This window comes from Bison bison, unplaced genomic scaffold (assembly GCF_000754665.1).
Source record: "Bison bison bison isolate TAMUID 2011002044 unplaced genomic scaffold, Bison_UMD1.0 scf7180017864270, whole genome shotgun sequence".
Taxonomy (NCBI): Eukaryota; Metazoa; Chordata; class Mammalia; order Artiodactyla; family Bovidae; genus Bison; species Bison bison.
Genome location: NW_011494842.1, coordinates 973,994 through 984,980, shown reverse-complemented (window position 1 = coordinate 984,980; position 10,987 = coordinate 973,994). Strand labels below are relative to the sequence as shown.

At 40.4% G+C, this 10,987-nt stretch overlaps 1 protein-coding gene across 1 annotated transcript in view; it reads left to right on the top strand.

Moving 5' to 3' along the window:
• PRIM2 (primase, DNA, polypeptide 2 (58kDa)) overlaps window positions 1-10,987 on the top strand; it is a 346,489-nt gene that overhangs the window by 4,388 nt on the left and 331,114 nt on the right. The window contains exons 3-5 of the mRNA XM_010848522.1: window positions 456-559; window positions 3,060-3,139; window positions 4,644-4,764. Of these exons, the coding sequence (XP_010846824.1) occupies window positions 456-559; window positions 3,060-3,139; window positions 4,644-4,764 (305 nt within the window). The remainder of the gene's footprint in view (window positions 1-455; window positions 560-3,059; window positions 3,140-4,643; window positions 4,765-10,987) is intronic.

The window sequence follows — 10,987 nt, the reverse complement described above, 5'->3', positions numbered from 1 at the left end:
AGGGGGCCCCTGAGGCTCGATCCCGCCTTTGCGTGTGCCGAGCCTCCTTCCTCATGACCTTTGTCATGAGTGGAGTGCCTCTCGCCGGCTCCCGGCAACCTGCCTCACAACCGGCTCCGCATGAGGGGTGGATGCGCACGCTGACACACTTGTGCACCCCTCAGCAGTGATGCTCAGTACATCATGATTGTCCCCATCCCTTGCTCCTTTCCGGTTGAGAATCCGTGGTATGAGGTTATGCTGTGGGATGTGGTTATTTTTTGCATATGGTTGGAGGTTATTCTGTTACAAACACATATAACTTTTATAATGTGCTTGCAGAAAATGAAGCTTAAGTATTGTCATAAAAAGTAATTATGGAATTGCTATCCATAGATTTGCCTTGGATTTAGTTTTTTAAGATTACCTTGCATTTATACATGTTTCCACCCTTCTGTTTTTCATATTTTTTCTAGTGCTAAAATCAGTTGAGAATCTTGGTCTGAGCTACATGAAGGGAACTGAACAGTATCAGAGTAAGCTGGAGGCTGAGCTTCGGAAGCTCAAATTTTCCTACAGAGTAAGTAAAAGAGGGACGGAGATGTTCCTTCAGTTTGTTTATGTACTGGTAGTAACCGGGGGAAAGGTCTTGTATTATGCCCAGGGCTTTAAAAAAGACTCTTCCTGAAGGAACCTACCAACCATGAGGGATGATTGACATACAGTCAAACTCCAGTGCGGCAGGGTGTCTCCACCTTAGGAATGTGAACATTCGGGACCTGATGATTCCATGGTGCATTTAGGGGGCTCACTGGCATCTGTGGCTTCTGGGCTGTGTTTCCAGATATTGCTAGATGTGTTCTGTGCAGTCAAGGTGAAAAATGCTGTTATTTGATGTGTGCTCCAAGAACTCTGTTTTGTTCTCCTGGTGGCTCAGTGGTAAAAAGTCTGCCTGCCAACGCAGGAGTTGTGGATTCTCTCCCTGGGTCGGGAAGATCCCCTGGAGATGGAAGTGGCAACCCACTCTAGTATTCTTGCCGGGGAAATTCCGTGGACAGAGGAGCCTGGTGGGCTAGAGTCCATGGGGTTGCAAAAGAGTGGGACATGACTTAACAACTAAATAACAACCAGGAACTCCAAAAGCACAGAGAATTAGCTCAGGTTGGGGAGGGCTTCCTAGATGAGATAGTGCTGGAACTGAATCTCAATGGATGTGATCTCATTTTTATTTTGAGAAGATGAATATCAGTGGCAGATGGACGGGGTCATTATCTGTTGGGGAACACCAATCAGGAGCTTGGAGATGACAAGTAAATTGAATGGCGTGAAGGGGACTGATTGAAGAGATAGTGAGAAGATGGAATCATAAGATTATAGAGATACAAGGAGGAGGGACAAAAGAGTTCTGAATGACGTTTGGGTTTCTGGTGATGACAGCTGGGTGGATGGTGGGATATACAGGAGAGGAGGCAAGTCTTACTAGAAAGAGGACTGAGTTTTGTTCACGTTGTAACTCTGAGGTGCTTGTGGAACTATCTCGAGGGCTGCAGGGTGTGCAGTAGATACGGGCTTGTAGACAGAGGCAGAAGGTGAAACAGTGGTGGTGTTTGGAGGTGAGAGGTGGGAGATGAGTGTGGAATATTTCCTCTTCTAACACGTTTAGCTGAGAAGACCGGGGAGGTAGGTCTGAGTATAGGAAAATTTGAGGGGAAAAGATACACACATACACATGACAGCATATATTTGAACATATTTATAAGCTGAGCAGAAAGATCTGGAAGAGAAGAGAGGGCGATTGTAGATACTTTGGGAGAACTTTGGATTAGTCACAGTCCTTAGGAGGCAGGAGCAGGTGGGCTGTGGAGTTTCCATGTGGGATCAGCTGTATGTAGGAGGAGAGAGAGGTCTGTCAGTAGGGATAGTGGGGAAGGCAGTACCACACGCGGTGGCAGGAGTTTGGGCTGAGGAGTCAGCCTGAGGCCTTTGCTTTCTGTAAAGTAGGTGAGGTCCTGTGATAAGAGGAGGGGACGGTGGTGTATTGGGGAGCACTGGCCACCTAGTGAAGATCAAAACAGCTGTCCTGAGATAGGGAAAGGAATGGTTATGGGGCCAGATCCCAGCTCTGCTGCTTATGGGCTTGTGACCTGGAACAAAGTCAGTTTCCTCATCTTTAAAATAGGGATATAGTGGTGCCCTCCTCATAGGGGCTTTCAAAGGATTATGTGGATTAATGGATTAAAAATGCTTATAACAGTGCCTGGTACATTGGGAGTGCTCAGGACATGTTTGCTCTGACTGTGTTGAACTTGAGGAAAGATTCCTTAGTGTTACTTGTTTGACATAGTACGACTAGAATGCTAGATTCTAGTAGATATGCAGCAAGCAACAAAGGTTTACTGTATAGCATAGGAAACTGTAGTTAATATCTTATAATAACATATGATGGAAAATAATTTCAAAAATAATATGTGTATTTGTGTAATTAAATCACCTTGCTGTGCACTTGAAACGTTGTAAATCAACTATACTTGAATAAAAAAGATTTCTGGGTGTTGATAAAGGTCCAGTTGAGGTTTGTTGTTGTTCAGTTGCTCAGTCATGTCCGACTCTTTGCGACCAGTTGACGGTAGAGGGTGTGAATTTTTAATGTTCCAAATTCCTATAATTGTATATTTTTTCCCCAGAAGTTCTCAGCATTTTGGGAACAGGACTGCAGAGTATAGCTATGGATTTGTTTAGAATCTAGGTTTTGCCAAATGGTTGAAATGAGAATAGTTGAGGGTTTATCTGGGAAGTGGTGGAAGAGGTGAGTGGCTGGACGAGTGTAGGTGAGTGTAGGCTGGATGAGAAGGAAAGTTAGAGGTGGAAGAAAACAGTGGGATCCAAACCCAGGAGGTGGTGGTGTTCAATTGTGTTTCACCCAGTTGTCCACCTAAGTAAAGTGATACTCCTCCTGGGGAGCATATTATGAAATCTGTGTTATTGAACTTCTGCTTCACCATTGGCTTATGCTGACTCAGTAATTCTTTACACCTTTCACTGTTCTGCATTTATTTTCTTCATTTGCCATTGTTTTTCAGGAAAGCTTGGAAGATGAATATGAACCTCGAAGAAAAGATCACATTTCTCACTTTATTTTGCGCCTTGCTTACTGCCAGTCGTGAGTATACCTTTGTCTTCCACAGTCAAATCTGACATCTTGGGCTATAAACTGGTGCAGGAGGGCCGACAGGTATTGTACCCATTGTAGGAAATCCCAGGATAACATCAGAAACCAGTGGTTCATGGGCTGAATGCTGTTGTAGCGAATTGTTTGAAACGAGTTGTTGACTAAAAAAATAAAATATTTTTGCAGATTTTGCCTATTAAAACACTTTTTACTTTATGGGAGGGATTCTTCATTTAGGATTTAAAATTAGAGATGATTTCATTAGGAAGAAGGATTTTGGAATCAAACACATACTTGAATCTGCACAGGTTTTAGCAGTTGACTTGTATGGGCTGGTGTCCATTAGATTAAGATCTTTTCCTTTGGTAGTTTCTTAGAAGTCAGTAGTGCCACCCAGAGGAAGGAGTTGGTTGCTTTTTTTTTTTTTACTGTGTATTTTCTTATATTTATTTTGGCTAAATTGCATACTTACTATGTTTCTTTTCTGTTTCTTTTTTGGCAATAGGCTTATCAAATGGGAATCTTGAATTATTTACTATCCCAAGATAATGACTGAGAAATTATTGACCAGCTTTGGTCCTAGAGCTTTTCTTTTGTTAAAAAAGCGTATGCAGGTTTTGCAATTTATGCAATAAGTGAATTGCTGACAATGTGAAAGTCATTTGAGGAAAGAAATCATATTTTACATGGAGTAGCTTAATTATTTTATAACAACAATAATGGCCATCTGTCTTATAAATTAATGTTCTATATTGACTTTTGGGGCTTCTCTGGTGGCTCAGTGGTAAAGAATCCTCCTGCCAGCGTAGGAGATGTGGATTTGATCCCTGGGTGGGGAAGATCCCCTGGAGAAGGAAATGGCAACCCACTCCAGTATTCTTGGCTGGAAAATCCCATGGAGAGAGGAACCTGGTGGGTCGCAGTCTGTGGGGTTGCAAAAGAGTGGGACACCACTTAGCGACTAAACAGTAACAAATGTTGACTTTTAAAAAGTTGAGGTATCTTAATGCTTATTAAATTTTGTGAAGTTATAAACTCTAAAGCTGTAAGCAAAGTTTACTTTGCAGGGTTTATCTGATTATAATCTATTCAGAGGTAAAATTACCTTTAAAAACTTGTGATGTTTATTTGGCATTAACAGGAGGGATACTCCATTTTCTGATGTAAACAAATACTTTGCAGTTAGATTAAACGAAGTGTACTATTTTATGTTATTTGATGGTAATGCAGCTAGACTCTGTATTTAATTCTTTTAATTACGTTCAAAACATCTTTCTTCCCCATGTTCTACTCAGTCCTGGGAGATTGTGGCATGTCACCTGTATTCACAGTCTTACCATAGTAGAGAGCTTGATGCTGTTAATGAACTTCAGTCTGTTGGCCTATTGCTCACATTTGAATGTTGTTTCATAGAAATGTTTTGGATTTAATAATCAATGGACTTTTAAAATTGTCTTTAAACTTTTCACTTACAGTTTTCTTGTCTCTGTTTTAGTGAAGATCTTAGGCGCTGGTTTATTCAGCAAGAAATGGATCTCCTTCGATTTCGATTCAGTATTTTACCCAAGGACAAAATTCAGAGTTTCTTAAAGGATAGCCATTTACAGTTTGAGGCTGTAAGTATATTTTTATAGTCTTTCCAATTGTGTCACCTGCCTTGACCTTTAGTGCTGGTGTTAATATGTGGAGTTTGTTTTCTTTACATTTTCTTCCTGAGGACTTGCCTGAAAGAATGAGTCACTTTGGCTTCACACAAAGTGAACCTTTCTCTTCCATGACTAGAAGAAAAGGGGCTCCTTAGTATCAGAGCATCACATTTATTTAGTTACTATTTTAAGTATGTGATTTATGAAAGCACAAAAAGGTTTAATTTATAAAAATCCATCTTTAACCAGAATCTTCTAGGCCAAAAATTTAAAGCTCGTAATATTCCAAAGAAAACAGAGAAGTGGTAGTACTTATTTCCAGCAATGAGGTTTAGGGTGGATAATACTTTATTTTAGAAGTCATTTGTCAGCAAAATCTCTGAATAGTTCTAAGGTGTAATTTTGTAGACAGATCTGAATGAGTTACATGTAGGAATTATATAAGAAAGAAGAAATATTGGGTATATTTTTAGCAAGGATAATTATTGTGGATAGAAACAGAATTTATGTCTTTTAGGTGGGCCTGTGCTGCAGTGGGAAGAAAGAAAAAATTATGTTTTGTGAAACTTAGAGCTGTCAGATGGCGGTAGGATGGTCAGGACTGTGTTTGGGCGTTAGAATGGGTGATTCCAGGCCAAAAAAAGTAAAAAAGTAGAAATTGGAGTAGGTGAAGGAATTGTCCTGCTGAGACGTGGATGTGCCCACTGCAGCAAGAACCAGTGTGGCTTCCTGCTTTGGGGGGAAGGAGATGTGTGAAGAGAAATACATAAACCTTTGGTGGGCATTTAGTGTGTCACCTGTGAGCAAGGCACTTTCCAAAGTTTGACTCCCTTTGGAGAATCCCGTGAGGTTTCTTATAACATCTGCTCAGACAGAGAAAAGTGTTGGTTCCAGTGCCATCTCACTGTCCAGACCCCATGCGCTCTCTACTTAGCTTAGAACTCTGATCTTTAGTGAAGTCTTACTGCTAATATCAGTTATAGTTCATCTATCCTCTCATATTAAAAATAGTTGCTTTTTTTTTTTGCTGTTGAAATTATGGTTTTGGTAGGTCATAGAGAAGAAGTATTTTTGAGATTGTGTTTATTCTAGATTGTTTCAGTAGGTCAGGTAGAATTTTTTTCTTTTTTAAAAAAACTTTTTTACTGAAGTATAACATACACAGAAAACTGCACAGGTCGTAACTGTCTAGCTCTGTGAAGTATCATGAAGGTTAAGGAAGAGAACCTTGCGGTCAACTGGCGTTGCCTTGTGTCTCCTTTCTTTACCACCCCATCTCCCTCTGATAATCACTGTCCTGACTTTTAATATCATGAATGATTCTGCCTGTCTTTGAACTTTGTGTAAATAGTATTACGTGGTGTGTATTTGGGTGTTAGAATGGGTGACTCCAGGCCAAATAAAGGAAAAAATAAATAGGAGTACGTGAAGGAATTACCCTACTGAGAAGTGGATGTGTCCACTGCAACAAGAATCAGTGTGGCTTCCTGCCTTATGTAAATAGTATTAATGGTGTGTCTTTTTTCCCCAGCTTTATTGAGATATGATGATATATTAATATGTCAGTTTAAGGTACACAGTGTGATGATCTGATACACGTATATGTTGTGAAATGTTTACTGCTATAAAGATAGTTAACAGATCCTTACATAGCATGTTATGTGAGGTCAGTTCAGTTCACTCACTCAGTTGTGTCTGACTTTGCAACCCCATGGACTGCGGCACACGAGGCTTCTCTGTCCCTCACCAGCTCCTGGAGCTTGCTCAAACTCTTGTCCATCAAGTCGGTGGTGCCATCCAACCATCTCATCCTCTGCTATCCCCTTCTCCTCCTGCCATCGGTCTTTCCCAGCATCAGGGTCTTTTCCAGTGAGTCAGCTTTTTGCATCAGGTGGCCAAAGTATTGGAGGTTCAGCTTTAGCATCAGTCCTTCCAATGAACACCCAGGACTGATCTCCTTTAGGATGGACTGATTGGGTCTCCTTGCAGTCCAAGGGACTCTCAGGAGTCTTCTCCAGCACCACGGTCCTCAAGCATCAGTTCTTCTGTGCTCAGCAGTCTCACACAATCACCATTCTGTTGCGGTGGTGGTGAGGCCTTTGAGGGCTGTTCACAGCCGCTCTCAGGGGCACAGTGCAGGGCCCTCAGCTGCAGCCCCAGGCTGTTATGCGATCTCTGGAGCCTACTTCTCCTGTAGCTGGATGTTTGCGCCCTTCCACCAGGATCTCCTCTTCTCCTCTGCTGCCCAGCCCCTGGCAGCCTCGGTCCTATTCTGCTTCTGAGTTTGACTCTTAGATCCCACAGATAAGTGAGATCACAAGTATACTTTTTTATAATTGCTTTAGTGAGATAGTTTACATACCTTGAACTTCACTCTAAAAGTGTGCAAGTTTTTGGCTTTTTAGTATGATCATAGAGTTGCACAACGATCACCATCTAATTTTAGAACATTTTCATTACCCTAAAAAAGAAACCTGTGCCCACTAGTCGTCATTCTCAATTTGTCACTCTGTCATCTCTTGGCAACAACTAATCTGCCGTCTTTGTGAATTTGTGTATTCTGGGCATTTTGTATAAATGGACATTTCATATAGTTTATGGTCTTTTGTTACTGGCTTCTTTCACCTAGCGTAATGTTTCCAGGTTTCATCTATGTTATATATGTAGCATATATCAGTACTTCATTCATTGTACAGTCATTCTTTTTTCAGTAGTTGATGGACATTGGATTATTTCAGCATTTTAGCTATGATGAATAATGCTGCAGTGAATATTTGCATACACATTTTTGTGTGGATATCTTTTTATTTGTTTCAGATATACACCTAGGAGTGGGATTGTTATTGTTAGGTCATAGAGTAATTCTATATTTAAACTTTCGAAGGACTCCCAGACTTTTCTGGAGGGGCTGCATCATTGTACGTCTCACTGGTTTGTTAGGGTTCTAGTTTCTTTACATTCTATAGCAGTTGCTTCTTTTTGTTTGATTATAGTCATCCTGGTGGGTGTGAAGTGATACGTCATTGTGGTTTTGATTTTCATTTGTGACTGATTTCATAGTGACTGATGAAGTTGCTGGGAGGGATTAGGGGCAGGAGGAGAGGGGACAACAGAGGATGAGATGGCTGGATGGCATCACTGACTCGATGGACGTGAGTCTGAGTGAACTCCGAGAGTTGGTGATGGACAGGGAGGCTTGGCATGCTGCAATTCATGGGGTCGCAAAGAGTCGGACACGACTGAGCGACTGAACTGAACTGAACTGAACTGATAAGGTTGAGCATCTTTTCATGTACTTATTGGTTATTTGTATATTTTGTTTGGAGAAATGTCTATTTGTATCCTTAGTCCATTTTTTATTTGAATTGTCTTTCTGTGGTTTACTGGTACATATTCTTAACATATTCTGAATACACAGCCACTGTAAGGTCTAATTCTATGAATTAGAAATCTTTTTCTTTCACTCTGAGGATTGTCATTTTTTAAAAAATTATTTATTTATGGTTGCACTGGGTCTTCATGGCTGTATGTGGGCTTTCTCTAGTTGCAGCGAGCAGGGGCTACTCTTTATTATTGCAGTGTGTGGGTTTCTTGTTACAGTGGCTTCTCTTGGTGCAGAGCAGAAGCTCCAGGCATGTGGATTTCAGTACTTGTGGCACACAGGCTCAGTAGTTGCTCGCAGACGCAGCTTGTGGACTCTCAAGTGCGGGTTTCAGTAATTGTAGCACACGGGCTTAGCTGCTCCTTGCCGTGTAGAATCTTCTGGGATCAGGGATTGGACCCATGTCCCTGCATTGCCAGGAAAATTCTTTATCACTGAGTCAACACAGAAGTCCTTGTCATTTCATCTTCTTGTTAGGATCATTTGCAACATGAAAGTTTTTAATGCAGATGAAGTGTAAGTTGTCTTTTTTCTTTTGTTATTTATGTTTTTGTTGTTGGCTTTAGGAAGGATTTGCCTAACAGATGGTCGTGAAGATTTACGCCTATTGTTTTCTCTAAGAGTTTTATAGTTTTTGTCCTTTTTAGGTCTGTTTAGTCTATTTACATTTTAAGTTGATTTCTGTGTATGGTGTAAAGTAGGGGCCCAGCTTCATTGTTTTGCATGTGGATATACAGTTGACCTAGCATCATTTGTTGAAATGGCTATTCTTTTCTCTTTAAATGGTCTTTTCACTCTTGTCAAAAGTCATTTGGCCATAAATTAGTTTATTTCTGGACTCAGTTTTATTAGCGCTGTGTGACGGGAGCCTGGCAGTCCGTGGAGTTGCAGAGTTGAACATGACTGAGTGACTTAGCACTCACGTGTTTCTCCTTATGTCAGTACTACACGATTGAGCGACTGATCTGATCTGATCTGATGTGGTCTTAAATATTGATTCCTCTGGTTTTGTAATATGATTTCAAATTCAGTAGTGTGCATTTTCTCACTTTGTTCTTCTTTTTCAAGGTTATTTTCACTATTTTGGGTTCTTTATATTTTATGAATTTTAGGATCAACTTGTTAGTTTCTACCAACCAGCTGGGGTTCAGGTTCGGATTATGAGGTCTATGAAGATCCATTTGGGCAGTATTGCCCAATACTTAATCCCCTTGTCTTAATCCCTTAGGATAGGAAATGGCAACCCATTCCAATATTCTTGCCTGGAAAATCTCATGGACAGAGGAGCCTGGTGGGGTCCATGGGGATTGCAAAGAGTCGGACACGACTGAGTGAATAAGCGTGCATGCATGCTGTCTTAAATATTAAGTTTTCTGATCAATGAACATGGGAATTTTTTTTTTTGTTTCTTGAGAGCTTTAATTTTTTTTTAACAAAGTTATGTACTTATTTATACCTCAGTATTTTATTCTTTACTGTCATTATAGATATAGTTTCTTCAGTTTTGAAATGTTCATTGCTAGCATATGGAAATCCAGTTGATTTTTGTATATTGATCTGTGCCCTTACAAAATCATTTATTCTGATAGTTTTTAGTGGACTCCTTAGGAGATTAGCTCTTATAAAGAAATAATCCTTACTTTTCAATCTGGATGCTTTTTATTTACTTTTGCCGTATATCGTTAGCTAGCATCTCCAGTACAGTGTTGAATAGAAGTGACCGTAGTGGAAGTACTTGTCTTGTGTCTGATTTTAGGGTGAAAGCGTTCAGTCTGTTGCCAAGATATATGATGTTGGCTCTGGGGTTTTTGTAGATAGCTTTACAGACTGAGAAGATTTATAATTTTCATTGAGCATTTTCATTGTGAAAGGGATTTTGTTCTTTTTCTACACCTGTTGAAATGATCATAGGGCTATGTCCTTTATTATATTAATATTGTGATAACCACAATGGTGTCATCACTCATCTTAAGCCAGACATCCTGGAGTGCGAAATCAGGTGGGCCTTTGTTCATCACTTTGAACTTTGTTCATCACTATGAACAAAGCTAGTGGAGATGATGGAATTCCAGTTGAGATATTTCAAAGCCTAAAAGATGATGCTGTTAAAGTGTTGCACTCAATATGTCAGCAAATTTGGAAAACTCAGCAGTGGCCACAGGACTGGAAAAGGTCAGTTTTCATTCCAATCCCAAAGAAAGGCAATGCCGAAGAATGTTCAAACTACCCCACAATTGTACTCATCTCACATGCTAGTAAAGTAATGCTCAAAACTCTTCAGGCTAGGCTTCAACAGTATGTGAATTGAGAACTTCAGATATTCAAGCTGGTTTTAGAAGAGGCAGAGGAACCAGAGATCAAATTGCCAACATCTGTTGGATCATAGGAAAAGCAAGGGAGTTTCAGAAAAACATTTACTTCTGCTTTATTGACTATGCGAAAGCCTTTGACTGTGTGGATCACAGCAAACTGAAAAATTCTTCAAGAGATGGGAATATGAGACCACCTTAGCTGCCTCCTGAGAAATTCTATGCATGTCAAGAAGTAGCAGCTAGAACTGGACGTGGAACAATGGACTTGTTCCAAATTGGGAAAGGAGTATATCAAGCTGTACACCTTGCTTATTTAACTTATATGCAGAATACAGCATGTGAAATGCCAGGCTGGATGAAGCACAAGCCAGAATCAAGATTGCTGGGAGAAATACCAATAGCCTCAGATACGCAGATGACACCACTCTTATGGCAGAAAGCGAAGAAGAACTTAAGAGCCGCTTGATGAAAGTGAAAGAGGAGAGTGTAAAAGTTAGCT